This window comes from Neopelma chrysocephalum, unplaced genomic scaffold, assembly GCF_003984885.1.
Source record: "Neopelma chrysocephalum unplaced genomic scaffold, ASM398488v2 Primary Assembly neopelma1_59, whole genome shotgun sequence".
NCBI lineage: Eukaryota > Metazoa > Chordata > Aves > Passeriformes > Pipridae > Neopelma > Neopelma chrysocephalum.
Window position 1 is genome coordinate 29,862,203 of NW_020897714.1, and position 15,476 is coordinate 29,877,678.

Consider the following 15,476-nt stretch of genomic DNA (forward strand, 5'->3'; position numbering starts at 1 on the left):
CTCCTCTCTCCTGCCTTCTCCTCCTCTCCCCTCCCTTTCCTACTCATACCTCCCCTCCCTTTTTGCTCTGTGTGACTTCTCCAGGGCTGAATGCTGCTGCATCAGAAGCAATTCTTGGTCTCCTGGAAAGGTGCACAGTAAGGCCAGTCAGTTGGTAAGGATTTTTTTCCTCTTCCTTTTCCACCCCTACTCCCAAAAAATTGATTTCTTCTCCACCCCTACTCCCAAAAAATTGATTTCTTTTCAAGTTCTGCAGATCCTGTTTTCATGGTTATATTTCATATATGTAGAAATAGCCTGGGAACGTCTATAAGGAGGAAAAAGTGTAAGATTGCCTGGAAACTAGCTGCCTTTTTTTTCTCTCAGACTCACATTCCTGTTACAAGCCCATCTGCTTTTCCCTTGTTTGAAGAGGTGAATTAAATGCACGCAATCGATGTTTATCAGTGTGCAGTTAATAACCTTTCTTCTCTCAGTACCTGCCTGGAACTTCTTGTATTTGTGAAGCTGAAATTGTCTCTGCCTTCCCGGGGTCCTTGTCTCATGATGTTCAGACCTGGATTTGCGTTTAACTAGTTCATTGCCCATGTCCAGGAGAGTAAAAGTAAATTTGCTTGTAATGTGCACAGTGTTTACAGTTTCCTATCTCAGCCTTAGAAGAGCTGTTCTCTCTGTGTTCCCGGTGTTTTGTCTTGGGCTTTGCAGCGAGTGTAAATATTTTCTTTGCTGCTGGTGCTTGAATAATGTGTGTATGAGAGTCTGTTAAACAATCTGGAGGAGAAAGAGTAAAGAGATGCTTGTCATCCCACGGAAGGAGGCAGGCAGTTTGTGCTACCAGTGATGAAAATCTCCTGCAGCAGTCCAGGTGTCTGCCCTGGGAATGACAATGCAGAAATAGAGAGACGTGCTCCACTAGAGGAGAGAGAAGTAAGTTTAATGTGGGAGAGATGCAAGAAAGGGCAGTCTAATTAGAGAAGTCCTAGAAAGGAGTTTTCCTTTCAAAATAATTATAATCTCCACTCATGTCATGGAACACTGCAGTGAAATGTCCACTGTTATTTGTATCTAGCTTCTTTGATACAGTAATAGATTTTTTTAGGCACTGTGGCTGAAGAAGGATATTAAATAGTAAAGGAGCAACTAGATCTCCTTTCTCTTTTTCCCTCCAACAACTTCAAATCTGTCTGTCTGAAGAAGTGGTCTATAAATAACTGAATTTGCCTCAATTTAAACAGATAGGACTGAAACCTTAAAGGATGTTGATTTGGTGCTGACTCTCTGCAGGTTGTAGAGGTTATGTTGGAGGGCAGGGATGGAATAGGATCATTTCTGCAGGCTGTTCTAGCCAAAGCATTCCTTGAAGGGAAGAATGAGAGCAGTGGCTGCAGTACAGGAGTGCTTTGATCTGGTTCACTCAACCTTTTTTTCCTTTTTTTTTTTCCTTAATAAAAAGTGCTGTCCTATTTGTGGACTATTTGTAAGAACTCTGCTCTCTTTGTCTTGGCTCCACCTATCTCAACAGTTTCAGAGAGATGGACAGAGAGGCACAGTAAGTGCCTGAGGGCTTTTTCTTACTCCTTTATACTTCAAAATGTGTTGTTCTGGATCTGAGTGTTGTCAGCAGCTCCTTTATAATCCATTTCTCTGAAGGATTAGCAGGGTAGTGCTGTCAGGTCTGACTTCCAGGAGGGTCTGAAGAGGCACAGTGTACCGGGGCTGTGGATGGAGACATGGAGCAGATGGAACTTCAGCCTGGTCAAACAAGGGTGGGAGCGGAGCTTTGGGACCCCGGCAACCATCCCTGGGCACAGCCTTTGTCTGCTCATCCCTCGGCACCAGCACACAACTGCTCCTCTGCCACAGCTAGAAATCCTACAGCAAGTGTGTTCCCAGCTCTGGGGAAGTTTGTTGTTGTGGGAAGTTTGCTTATTTCCCCAGAGGGAGATGTCTTAGGATCCCTGGACACAGGCCAGTTCATCACTCCTTGCCTCTTGTTTTTCGGACAGCAGATTTTAAGCACAAATGCACTTGATGGATTCCTAGTGCTCATTGCTGTGACACTGCTGGTGTGAGGAAAGTGGCCATACAGTCATAGAATATCCTGAGCTGGAAGGGACCCACAAGGATCATCAAGTCCAGGTCCTGGCCTTGAATCACACCATGTGCCTGAGAACATTGTCCAAATGGTTCTTAACTTAATTTCTCTCTATGATAGGGTATGTTACAAGATAGTCAGTACCCTCAACTAAGAAACTTCCTAGCTGAGTTGAGTGGTTTGAATTTTTTATCGTAGCCAGAATTGCTCTCCTGGGACTGTTCTGCCAGTATTTCCTCCTGCACCTCAAGACGCTCTTTTTGTCAGGAATTTTATGTGGAACTGTTTAGTTTCGTGTTGAGGGGTTGAGCCCAGGGAACGTGTTTATTTTTTCCCCTGGTGGCACTTTGATCTGTATACAGAATTTTTGCCTGTGCTGGACAAAATCAGGATCTGGGGTGTGCGTGTGGCTTGCTGGGCTGTGTAGTTTTTCGGGTGGGCTCTTCTGTGTCTTCAGAAATGAGTTTTGTGTGAGTTGCCTGTCCACATAATTCCTCATTTATATTTTAAGAACTGAACCAGAGAGACCAGTTGAGCTTTTAAGAACACTTAAAACCAAACCTTAGAAGCAGCTTCCACAGCAGTTGGTCTGCATTTTCCTGGTCTTTGGTGTTTATGGGGCAGGGCATTCAAAGTCTTCTGGAAGAGGCAGTAAATGCTCTGTTGGACACCTTGATGGGGATCTCTTTCTGTTCACTATTTAATAATATCTCCATTATAGATGCAGTGTGTGCTACTACTCCTACTATTTTCATAGAGAAAAAAAGTTGCTTTTGTCTTTGAGACATTCAGAATTTGGATTTGAATATTGCTTTGCACCAGGAGCAGCTTTACATAAATCAGGCTAAAATTATTATTTTGCTAAATAAGGATTTTTTTTCTTATGTGTAGTTAAAGTTTTTGCTGTTTAGCAAATATAACTACTATAGTTAATAAGTCAATTTGTTTGTATACCCTTAACAACCTATTAGAATACTATGAGAAATAATATTAGTCATCATAAGAGTCAGTTTCCAAGTCGTGGTTTGGGTTTTTTTGTTACGTTTTCTGTCTTTAAGTCATAATTGAAACTTAGGTGTTTTTTAAGTAGCAGTTCTGTACTGTATGTCAAAGATTGGTAGTGTTCTGAATCTATGGCTGAGAGTGATTTTTCAGCAAAATTCAGGTTCCTGGCACTGGCAGGACTACAGCTAAATCCACACTGATGGATTCTGCTTGTTGGAGGAGCTTTCAGATGTGTTTTTGTTTTGTTACCAGTTTAGAGTTGTCCAGTGAAGCTCACCCTGTAGCATAGTGGCTACAGCCTGTCCTGAGAGTGAGCCTGCCACAATTGTTAAAGTGCTTTCTGTCACTTGTCCAAACACTTTCTGCAAGTCAGAGCCCACAGGCTGAGGACAGTGATTGACTGCAGTAGCTCTGTTCTTTAGGTCTGCAGATGCCACCTCCACGGAGTTGTTGATCTTTTCCTCAGACCTGCCTCATGGGCTGTGAACCATTCTGGTTATCTTCTAGCCAAGAAAGGAATGCGCAGTTCTCCTTCTCCTCCTCACAACTTGTGCCCACTCTTCCCTCAAGTGGCAGTGGCTGGGATCAGGAGTGGCAGGATGCTGTGGTGAGGGGTTTACCTATGCTTCTCTACCACATCTGACATGGTTCTCTAAGTGTGCTGGATGAGTTTGCAAGTCTCCCGTGGCAAATATGGAAAAGAGCAACTCTGATCTTTCTGTTTTGAAGCAGTAGACTGTTTATTTACAATAAACAAAGCAGATAAAGAAATGCTTACATGCATTCATACTTACTATTAAATCTAAAGTGTAGGGCTTATATAAGGCCTCAAGTTATTAAAAATCCTTCCACATGTTACATCCTGTCCTGAAATAATCTGCCTGTTGGGGCTTTGCTTCTGGGTCACATCTGTAGATGAATCAAGAGAATTGTCCTGAATGTCATTCAGTTTTTATTGCAGTTGCTTTAAAAGGGAAAAAAAAAAAAAACACCAGGAAGTGCAAACCTCAACTGAACTGGCACAAAATCCTGGCTTTATCCGCTTGACTTTATGTATTAAATCTTAATTCAGCTCAAGAAATATTAATCACGTATCCTAAATAATGCCTATTACTGTCTGGCTTTTCAATTAAAGCTTCGTAAGCTTTTAACAAAAAAGCGGTGGAATTACCCTCTGCCACTCGGGGTGTTCAGCTCTCCCCCAGGTTTGCCAGCTGTGGCTTCAGGCTTGGAGAGTTGTGTCCCCGAGGCACTGACACGGAAGTTAAATTGTCTGTAAAGACAGAAAGGAATCAGCCAGGCTGCATAAGGCTCTGATTTATAGGGAGCCAGCGACTGATAACTCTTTTGAGGTCAGCGCAGCCTGCGTGAGAAGAGGAACAATAACACTCTTGAGCCCCTTTGGCCCTCCTCCCTTCTGCTGAAGGCAGGATGTGTGTGTGGTGTTGGTATGTGTATTAATGAAGTATTTGAAATGTTGAGGATTGCCCATGTTTCTTGTAGTACCCTCCTTTCATTTCCTTACGCTCTCCAAAGCAGTTTATCCTGCGTGTTACCCTCAGGATATGCCCAGATCTTACTTGTATTTTGTGAGAAGTGTGTCTCCAGTGAAAGTGCTCCAGCAAAGCACATTTTAAAAATGCCTTGATATGTGGGAGTAACCAGAATAACTAGTGCCCAATCCTTGTACACCAGTGTTGCCTCCCCATCTGTTTGTCAGCTTGCTGAGGATCTGGCATCGTGTCATACTGAGCAAGATATTTTCTGGGCCTGGGCAGCTACTGGTCCACATTGCAGCTGTGGTGGTACTTTATACTACATGTTCTTTTTTATCATGGGCAAATTGTCTGTGGGTTTCCTTTGATTTTCCTTATGGCAGGGGAGGGAATAGTGAAGAGTGGTGGATCAGGAAGAGAGCAGAAGCAGAGGCTAAAGGAATAAGTACGTATTAAGAAGCATCAGGATGGCTTAAATTTCACGGCAGTCTCTGTACCCGACTGTCCCCGTTGGCTACAGGTGGCTCCATCCTCCCCTCCGTGGGCTGCTGAGTCACGGTTCAAAGCCTCTGGGCTTTCTCCAGTGTACAGGGTGTGACTGCAGGGGAATTCAGGCTGTCTGAATATGGCCCTGTGTGATGCTTCTTTTAGTTCATTATGGAAGTTTGCTCCAATTGCCAGGGCTCACAAACCCGCAGCAGCACGGTGTGGTTTTGGAATATTTTTGTGTATGCCTCGTGTTGAGCGGGTCCCAGCAGCATGGGCACACTCCCAGGGCAGTGCCAAGAGCAGAGCTGTTATCAGGGCTGTGTGTCCCTGTTCTTTTTGCTAACGTCAGATCACAGCTGTGGCCTAGTGTGTTGTGATGTGCTGTGGAGGGGAAATCATTCCGATTTGTGGAAGGGTAGAGCTGAGCAGGGAGGAGGGTAGTACAGAGGTTCATGAGATTGCAGGTTTCACCCCTAATTATGTCTGTGTCACTTGTGGAAATAAAAAATCTGTTATAATCAGAGGTGTCCGGTACTGGCTTATATTCCAGTGAGAGTATTTCCTACTTAATCAACATCCAGAGCAAATCCTGATGGTCAAAGGAGTGAGTGTACAATCTCAGAGTGGGCAGCAGGCTGCCTCTCCATTCTGAGCACAGGGTGGTGGGAGCTGATGACAGTGACTGACTCCCTGCTGTGCTGCTCTCCAGTGTCTGCTGGAGCAGGGCAGGGCAGTGCTGCTGTGGAGTCCCATCCTCCCACGCTGCACAGCAGCCCTAGCCCACACGGCTCAGGGCTCTTTTGGATCCAGTAACCTCTGCCTTTACTTTAGTTTCTTGGCTCTTCTTTTCCACTGCCCTTCCTTTGCAATGCTGGTTGCTTCCCCCTGGGTGTAGAGCTCCATTTCGTTTTAATGGCCTGAGCTGCATTTAAAAAAAATTAGTTGTTCTAGTGAAACATGACTTTCAAGATGAATCCAGAGTCCTGAATTGTCAATCACTGCTCACAGAGCAGAACTTGCTTTGGGTTTGTTGGCGTGTGGGTGGTGTCTGAAATTGTCACAAAGGTAATGCTTTATTAGTTTTTATTTCATTCTGAATTAAGACTGTGGAGATCCTTAGGCAGTTAATGAACAGCTTAATCACCTTTAACCCTTTCCCTGAGGAACTCTGTGCTTCATTTCTTTTTAGAGTTTCTGAACATGTTACCGAGCTGGATGATGTTTCCCACATCCAACCAATTTAAAGGCATTTATGAAGAAAAATTCCTTTTCAAACTGTTCTTCAATATTCCTTTGTCCATGTCCAAATATATTCCAAAATTCCATGGGCTGAGGTGATTTACATCCCACCCCTGCTTCATGTGTTCTGATCACAGCTCCTGCCAGTGACCAGCAGTGTTTGTGCTGCCTCTCCTGTGTCTGCCAACTCACCTTTTGGGATTTTGGTGGGGTTTTTTGTCTGTGTGGATATCCCTCCCTGTTCTAGGGCAGTGAGGAGTTGCAGTGTGTCTTGTGTCTCTGTGGAGAGGAATGGGAAACTATAGGTAGGAGACTGGAGCACAGTCAATCCCCAAATGCATTGGTGTTGGAAAGGTTTAAAAAAGAGGGAAAACTGCTTGGAGTGCTTTAGAACTATTGCGTGTGGAAGGGAGCAGAAAGAAAGAGAATGAATGGAATTTCTTTCTTCATGTTATGATGGACTGTACAGGAAAGCTTGATAATTGAACAAGGAATTTGCACAGAAGAGGCTCCCGGCACTGCAGTACTTTATAGAATGTTCAAATATTTTTGTTATGAGCAAGAAAGTTATTGAATCTCTGTTAATGGTTTCACAGACTTCTGTTATATGGCATAGAAAACTTTGGGGTTCCTCTCTGTCCCATCTCTTTGTCCTGGTTTCAGCTGGAATAGTTAATTTTCTTCTTGGTAGCTGCTACAGAGGTGGATTTTAGATTTAGTATGAGAGTAATGTTGATAATATGCTGATGTTTTGGCTGTGTAGTGCTTACCCTAAACCAAGCCCTTTTCAGTTTCTCATGCTCTGTTAGCAAGGAGGGGCACAAGAGGCTGGGAGGGAGAGTGGCCAAGACAGCTGACCCGAACTGGTGATATCAAAGGGATATTCCATACCATAGAATGTCATGCTCCATGTGTGAACTGGGGGGAGTTTGCTGGGAGCCGCCGATCACTGCTGGGGAATGAGCTAAATACAAGCAAGCCAACTCTGTCAGCATCTCTGCATGTCTGTGCTTGGTTGTTTGTTTCAAATTAAGTTGTGTAGCCAAAGTCTTGAAAAGTTAATTTCAAGAATAGCTAAAATCGTTTGTGGTAAAATACTAGAATTACTGTATATTCCAGCTTGTTGGTACAAAGTAGAAATGTAGGCTTCAGATAGCACTGGAAATGGGATAAAATTAATGTAAGAGGAACACTGTTAGATGAAAACAGACGAGCAATAGGGTGCAGAGAAGGGAGAAGGCAGCTGTATTCAGCTGGGCACATGTCCTTGTGTTTGCTTGCTTTGTTTTGTTGCAGTTTGGTTTCAGATTTTAGCATCTTGTCTGGTTAATAATGCCCACGTGGTGTGTTTTGGTGATGTACTCGGCGATGCAGTAACATCAGGGAAAGGAGGAGCTCCCAGCAAAGCTCATCTAAGAGGTTCCATTCTCTGGAAATGCCAGCTGGACCAGCTGGGTCCTGTAAGCTACTGAAATGTAGGTCAGGCAGCTGCAGAGCCCTCTCATCTTTCTTCCAGCTCAAGTTTCCAGGTGTCCTGTTCCTTCCTGTACAGGGGAGGTAATGCTGAAGCCGTGGCTCATATGTTGTGTCCTCCTTTTTGTTTGTAGGGGACAGTCTTTACTTTGGAATCCGAAGAGGAAGAGTACCCCGGGCTCATCGCAGAGGACAGTAATGACATCTACATCCTGACCAGTGACAACTCAGGCCAGGTGAGCCCCCCGGAGTCCCCCACCGTGACCACGTCGTGGCAGTCGGAGAGCCTGCCCGTCTCCCTGTCGGCGAGTCAGAGCTGGCACACGGAGAGCCTGCCAGTCTCCCTGGGACCCGAGTCCTGGCAGCAAGTGGCTATGGATCCTGAAGAAGTCAAAAGCCTGGACAGCAACGGAGGGGGTGAAGAGAGGAGTGAGAACAACTCTTCCAACTCCGATATTGTTCACGTGGAGAAGGAAGAGATACCGGAGGGGATTGAGGAAGCAGTGGTGGCAGCTGGCGCTGCAGAGACCACGCAGGCGGCGTTTCCAGAAACCTCTGCTTCTCTACAGGAAGCAAAACCTCCAGCTGAAGTTGCTGCTGTTGAAAAAGCACATCCCTCCGCACTTCTGCGTGCAAAACAGGAGGAAAAGGGAAAAGCGGCCGAAGAGCTTGTTGAACCTGAAATCCCCGTACTAAGTAAACCTGTCCCAAAGTTAGAGCCATCAGAAGAAAAGGCTGCACCAGAACCTGAGAAAATACTGCTTCCAGGGGAAAAAAAAGTGGGGAAAGAGGGCCATTTGGAAGAAGTGGAAGAGAAATCCTCTGCTGCCGAGGAGAAGCCTATTCTATTGCCGGAAGGGAAATCGATACTGCTGTACGGCGGGGCTGCCGCCGTGGCTATATTGGCTGTAGCGGTCGGAGTAGCGCTGGCGCTTAGGAAAAAGTAACGGAGCTCTCTTGAGGAGGAGGAGGAGGGGGGAGAGACAAGAGAGCACCATCCAGTTTTTTGTAGTTGTGTTACCTAAAGGTTGAGCTGCCTGCTGTTTAATTGGACATTCGAGTAACTTAATGGTGATGGGGTGAGGTTGTTCAATAAGCCTCCAGCTACGGACAATCATGTTTTTAGTAGAATTGGGGCGGGGACTGGTTTTTCGTGATTAAAGTACTGGGGTATTTTTAAAAAAAAAAACAAAAAAAAAATTCTGCAAATTTAAGAACTTAAGTGCAGGTGCTGAAGAAAGGGGTGCTCATACTCTAGGAACTGGAACAGAGAATCCCCAGGGGAAGGGGAGAGCCAGCTGCTGCCAACCCCTGGAGTTTTTGGCTTCTCAGACTGACCGCTATTGCAGCTGTGCTGTCTTGTCACTTCCCGTCGCGCCCCAGAGCCCTTCCTAACAAACATTAGCCAACCTGAGTCCTGTAGCGAGAGGCTGGTCTCCCTTTTGTCTCGGCTTCCTCTCAGGTACAGCACTGCTCCTCATAACCTTCCAGGTTCCTCCTAAGCCCCGGTGGGACAGTGCTTTTTTTTACCTCTTGGCTCACACTGGTTTTGGCCCCTAACGTTTACTGGAGCCCCATCCTGTGAAGATGCTGCCTCTCTATTGCTGTATTATCTCTGAGCATCCTGGTGTTCCTGGGGTAGAGGTGCTGCCCAGGAGGGTGGGAGGGACACTGCTGGTTTGAGAACCCATTTGCTTTCCTCCTGCCCGGCCCACTTACTGCGACCCCTCAGTTACCAGAGGTGCAAAATTCATGCTGGACACGGTGCCGCTTGGATCAGTGCTCTGATCTCCGGGGTACGTCAGCGGTAAACGCTCTGCTGTCCTGTGTCACGCTGCAGTCTGCATTGTCTTTCCCAAGTTAAGCACAGAGTGTATTTAGTCCTAACTTGGTCTTGCCTGTGACAGAATCCCAGATATATAAAGCAATGGATTCTAGTGAGCAAAAGAGCATTAAACATCTCCTCTATCTGCTTGTTCCTGACCTGACCTGGAGCGCTGGTCAGTGCGATTTCTTTTGCAGCGGTGAATCTGTAATCATCTAAACTTACAGGTTCACAAATGCTGAGAAGAGTTACTTATGGCAAAAAGGAAACCCCTCTTCCTGCAGTCACAACACTTCAGGTGTGTGTGGAGAGAAACGTTTAAAGTATTGCCATGCGCGTTAGTCAGATCCAGCTACAAGCCTTCCTCTTTCAGCATGTTTGTGTGTCTGTCCATGTCCACTGCAGCTCTGTAGGCAAGACCTTGGGCTTTCCAGGCAGAACTATGGATGCATCTCTGAAGGCTGGTGCTGGCACTGTGGCTTAGACCAGCTGGAGGGAGGTGAAGGGGAACTCGCGATAATGTAGAAACCGAAACATGAGCTTACGGGAATCTTACTCTTCACAAAGCACAAAGACAAGGTACTTTTATTTCTAAATAACCTTATCTAGGGTACATCTCCTGATGAGCCTGTTACTTGAGGGATCTCAGAATGAAGAGATTTTAGCATATTCTCTATTTTAGGATATTCTTGCTGCATTTTCCTATCCCAAGATGCTGGAAAGTTAGTCAGAGAGTGTCAGATTCTGAGGAATTATTTTTGGTTAAGCTTTTGTGAGAATGGATTTTCTAGAAAACTTACTGGATTTTGAACTCTGTGTGTGTGAAGTCGAATATTGAGAGGAAGGTTGTCACGTATGTGCTGCCACTGTGGACTGAACTCGGGAGCTGTGGAGTTCTGGACTTTACTGTTGATCACTGATGGCTCTTTTTCCATATACAAAACTTAGTCGTTTGGCCTTAACAGAAAAAAAAACCACAAAACCCTTTATAACATTGCAAAGTGGAATTGACTTTTTTGCCATTTCCTGGTAGTCTCATTGCTGTGCTTTCCTGCCAGGTCAGTTGGGATAGGGCTGCCCCTCTCCTGCTGCTTTGCTGATGGCTTTGGGTTCTTCTCCGGGAACGTTCTCTGTGGGAAAAGGGCTGTTCTGAACCTGACCTACATCCTCTCCTTACTGAAGACGCTGAGCCTACAGCTGGGACATCCCCAGCTGTCGCCACACAGCAGGTTACTCTAAAGCAGAGATGGATTCTGTGGACACTGGATAATTTGTGTATCAAGGGTGGGGTGCAGACAGGGCTGGTTTTACTTTAACTCTTCTCTGGATGTGGTTGTTTCAGTGTTAGTGTGGGAGATCAGTAGAGGACAGACAGGAACAAATCCAGGCTGGCTAGGGAAGAAGTCCGTAACTTGTTGGCACAAGGAGCCCAGCAGGGCATTAAATAGAAAGCATCTTCTTCCACACAGCAGTGAGAAGGTGGCAGCAGGAGTAAGGAATAAGTGACTGTGTTAAGTCTTTTGCCTGACCATGAAAATGCTTGAATATCTGGTGTGTTACCACATTTAATGGAGGATCAGCTGCACCGTATGTTTTTGCTTGGTCCTTCCTCTAGAATATTCTTTTCCTCTAAGGGTCTTTTAGATTTGGCAAGTCAGCAAGAATTTGTACCCTCTTCTCCCCCACCCCACTGACCACATGTTCAGAACATTGTGAGTCTCTTTCCTCTGGGAACACTCCGTTAGTTAAAAAGGTCAGTTGAGGGCTTGAATTCTGCTGAATTTGGAGTCCTGTGGTCAGAGCTGGGACAGGCCCTGTGAAGTCACCAAAGGGCAGGTAAGGTCAGAGGGCAGCGTTCCTGCAGACCTGAGTGACAGGCTGCCCTGTCAGAGTGTGAATTAGAAAATGGAAGGGGTTTTTCCCCTCGTCTTCAAGTATATTGCAGTAATCCTACGCTGCAGGGTCTAACTACCCCGAAAGGTGGGATGCAACCTCTCTTTAGTGGATCTCTTGTAGCTGGCAGAGGGAAAGGCAGTAGCTCTATACTTACAAAAGGGCAACTTGCGTTGCATATCCCCTTCCCAAAAGTGCCTCAATATCTGTCCTCGAGTGGCCTGTACCTTAACAAAATATCTACCTTAGACCCATTCTGTCTTCACTTTATCCTTAGCACACCCTAAAGCTGAGATGCTAAAACAGCAGCAGACGAGATCTACAAAGAAGTGGTAAATAGTTAATGAACTGCAGTGGGCAGCGTGCTCAGTAAGGAGCTGTCAAGGAAAAGGCTTTCAAGAGAAGGTGCAAATTAAATTTCAGCTGTGCTTAATTCTAAGCTATGCTCAGTTGGGCATTGTGGCTGGGAGATGGGCAGGGGCTTTCTTCAGCTGGCACTGCAGGAACAAGAGGCTGGGAGCAAAGACCAAACCCCAGAATCCCACTGTTACCCAAAAGCCCAAAGTGCAGACACAGAGCCACGTCCCTGCCTGTTGTAGCTGCCCTGTGTGGGGTGGAGCCTGGTGGACTCCTGCCTCCCGACTCCCTTCACCTTCACAAAATCCAGCTGTGGGGCTGGAGGTGGGGCAGCATGACAGTACTGAGCTGCTCAGCTGGCCAAAACAGGAATATTACTTGGTACAGAGAGAGAGGGCACAGCTTGAATACTTAAAGTTTTGGTTTTCACTGGGCTGGGTGGGTGCTGAGAGGGGTTCTCAGGGTGGTAATTCGGCTGCTGAAAACTACAGAAAATAATCTGAGATGCTAGGGCTGGCCCAACCAAACAATCTGGAGCCAAGAAAGCAGCACTTCTGCAGCCTTCTGTCCATTAAGATGTGAATCTTGGAGCAGCTGCTGCTCCAGGTCCTCACCAGTCCAAACAAGCTCCTGGCACAGAGCCGGATGATGCAGCGGGAGCGTGGTCTCTGTTCAGTATTGCACCTGCTTTTGGACACCAGTTTAGATTCTGGCTGGAGGTGAAGTGCCTGTTGTGGTGGTGTTTGCAGTTGGTTGTTTCTTTCCTAACATGCCTTCTGGAGAGCAAATTAGTACTAAGGAATCCATCCTTGCTGTTTGTGAGGGCTTGATTTTTCATCCTGGCTGGAAGCTGCACTCAGGCATCTGCAGCTCGAGGGCCAGGTGAAAGCTGGAGTGCTGAGTGCTCTTAGACAGGATAAGTTCTGCTGCCAGAATCCCACTTCCTTCTTTTTCATACAGCGTTGATCACAGCCAGCCTAACACACTGGACTGGATTTTTTAACTAATCAATGCTTTCTAAGGGTCACAAATGAAAAATTTAATTAGTGCTAAACAAGCAAGGTTCTCAAGTTTGGTCTTTTTTCATTTTAATGACTGTAGTAGAGAAAATAATCTGAGCTGATAAACCTTTAATTTCAGCTACAGTGATATGGCAGTACTAGGAAGGCCCTAGGAAGGTAGATCTTGCTATTTTGGCAGAAAAAACTAGAAGTGCTTCTGGCACCATCGTGTCTCACTCCCTAAGCCAGAGCAAGCTCCTGTTACAGAATTTGAGAGTGTAATTATGAGGTTCCTTTGCTGTGAAATGGGGGGTGTGGGGTGGAGAGATGAACAGAGCCCAGCTGCAATGCCTGAGGGGCTTCAGAATGCCCAAGGCTTCAGGAGAATGTTTTATCCCAGGCTCTGTTTGTGTCTGCTCAGGTTGAAGCACAACAGGAGAAAGTGTTTCCCAGTGAAACATGGAGAGGTGAGGCACAATATCTCCTGTACCAAGTGAAGGCAGAAGCTGTGCATGGCTTTAATTTGGCTTGGTCTGCTTAATTTCAGCACTAGGGAGGTTACAAGAACAGCACTGCTTTGACTCCGTGTGTGTACCTGTGCTTCAAACTGCAAGCTCTGTATTGCCATAACAAAAAAGGGGGGTGAGGAAGTGTTTATAAAATTTAAGCCACCACTACTTGACTCCAGGAGAGTGAGCTCTCAGGCCCAGAGAAGCAGGGAATTCAGTTTGTGTCTGACAGAGTGAACTCTCCTGCCCAGTCCTTGGCTGGGGAATGGCACCAGCTCAGAGGGGTCAGCTGCAGTGTAAAGTCCAGGGGAACCACAAACACAACATCGCCCAGATCCACCTCCTTAAGTTAAATAACTTATCACTTTTTTTCCTACTTAGAGCTGACCCACTCTTGGACTCTTGGGTAGGTGACTTGCTTCCTCTGAGCCAGAGGTCTATGGTCATGTTGTAGAAGTGGGGGAGCTCCTGTTGGCTTCCAGTGGAAGCTGCCTTTGATGTCCCTGCAGTATCTGCAGGGGAGGGAAGGAACACTATCAATGTGGACAGAACAAGCTGCAGAGGATGCATCTTACTGCTATACCTTTAGGGGGTCTGTCCCCATTTTTAACTTGCAGTATAAGCAGTATAAGCAGCTTATACTTGCAGTATAAGCTTTTATTCAAACTCAGACCAAAAGAATGCCACTTGATTTGTTAAGTAGCAAAGACTAATGGGACTTGATTTGTTAAGTAGCAAAGACTAATGGGACTGACTAAAGCTGCATGTTAGGGGATATCTTCTACTAGGCTTCTGCTGGGTGTAAGCAAATAGTGACAGACTTGCAGGGATTTCGGATTCTGTTCTCAAGAGGCCTGCCTGGGGGAAGAGACCCTGACTGGTCCTCAAGTCACCCATTATCCCAGGAACTCGTCATACTGTTCCTTCTAATATGCAAGTGCAGCCCTCTTGGGGAAAACTGTCTAAAGCTTCTTGTGCCATTTGGTTAATAAAAGTGTTTCCACCTTTAAAAGAAAGTTCTTTCCAGCTTCATTGTTCTGTAGTCAGTTGAAGTGAAGGGGCATGTACATTTTTTCCCTCTGCTAATGGGACACTGCTGTAAGATCATGCCCCCAGGTTGCACTTTAATAAATGGTACAGTTTTCAAGAACAATGTGTAGACTACTTCTGTGCTTCCTCCTCTCCCCGTTTTAGTGCAGGCACCAAAAGAAAAGATGCTTTTACTTACATAAAATTTGCTTATGCAAGGCACAAGGACAGGACCAGAGAGTCTCTACTGCTGCCAGCTGCATCGTAAGCCTTGGTAAATTAGAGGAATGCCATGAGTACTTCAACAAAAAATTGACAACACCAAAAAAATCCAGGTGGAAATTGAAATTCTTACGAGCCATAGTGCCATGAGAAATGACATTTTTATTTAAGAAAGCCCACAAAATATTTACAAACTTCCAAATTCATGAGGCAGCTGGATCACAGGTGACGCGTTTGCCACCTCGTGTGTGTCAAACAACCTGAGTCCAAGTTTGTTGAACCTGAGATGTGATTACTAGATATATCACTTTTTCTCAAGCATATCCAGGTTGCATTATCAAAAAAACTTGCCCAGTGCCTACCCCTGCCTTTTTCTTTGCAGTTATTCCATCAGTTTTATTTTTCAAGCAAACACAGGTGGATGGTGATTGATACTGAAGTATCTTTACCTGGCCAAACACCCCTCCGTCCTTCAGGGCTCTGTTCTCTCTTGCTGCCAGCTCCCCATCAAGGTAGACCTGATTCCCACCCACCCCACAGATCACTTGTGATCTGTGCTGATCAACCATCCATTTCACAGCCTGAGGCTCAGCTGCAAGAGCAGGGCTGGCAAGCAAATAACTAAAGCAAAATGCTACCGCTGATTAGAAAAAACAGAGGGTGCAGGCCCTGCCCCCACTGGGCCTCTGAAGGTACAAGCCAGGGTCTGCACAAACTCTGCTATTGCTAAAAAAAAAAAAGAAAAAAAGAACTTGAAAAAAATATCAAAATTAGAAAGGGCAAGCACTTCTCCCTACAGATACTGGCAGAGCTGGCAGGCGGTTCCCGCTACCATTACTGCTG

General features: G+C 45.7%; 1 protein-coding gene across 1 annotated transcript in view; it reads left to right on the plus strand.

Annotated features, from left to right (window-relative positions):
- Positions 1-12,764, plus strand: part of BCL2L13 (BCL2 like 13) — a 40,204-nt gene extending 27,440 nt beyond the window's left edge. Inside the window, exon 7 of the mRNA XM_027680754.1 lies at positions 7,932-12,764. Coding sequence (XP_027536555.1) covers positions 7,932-8,744 — 813 coding nt within the window. The 3' untranslated portion in view covers positions 8,745-12,764. The remainder of the gene's footprint in view (positions 1-7,931) is intronic.
- The last annotated feature ends 2,712 nt before the right edge of the window (positions 12,765-15,476 follow it).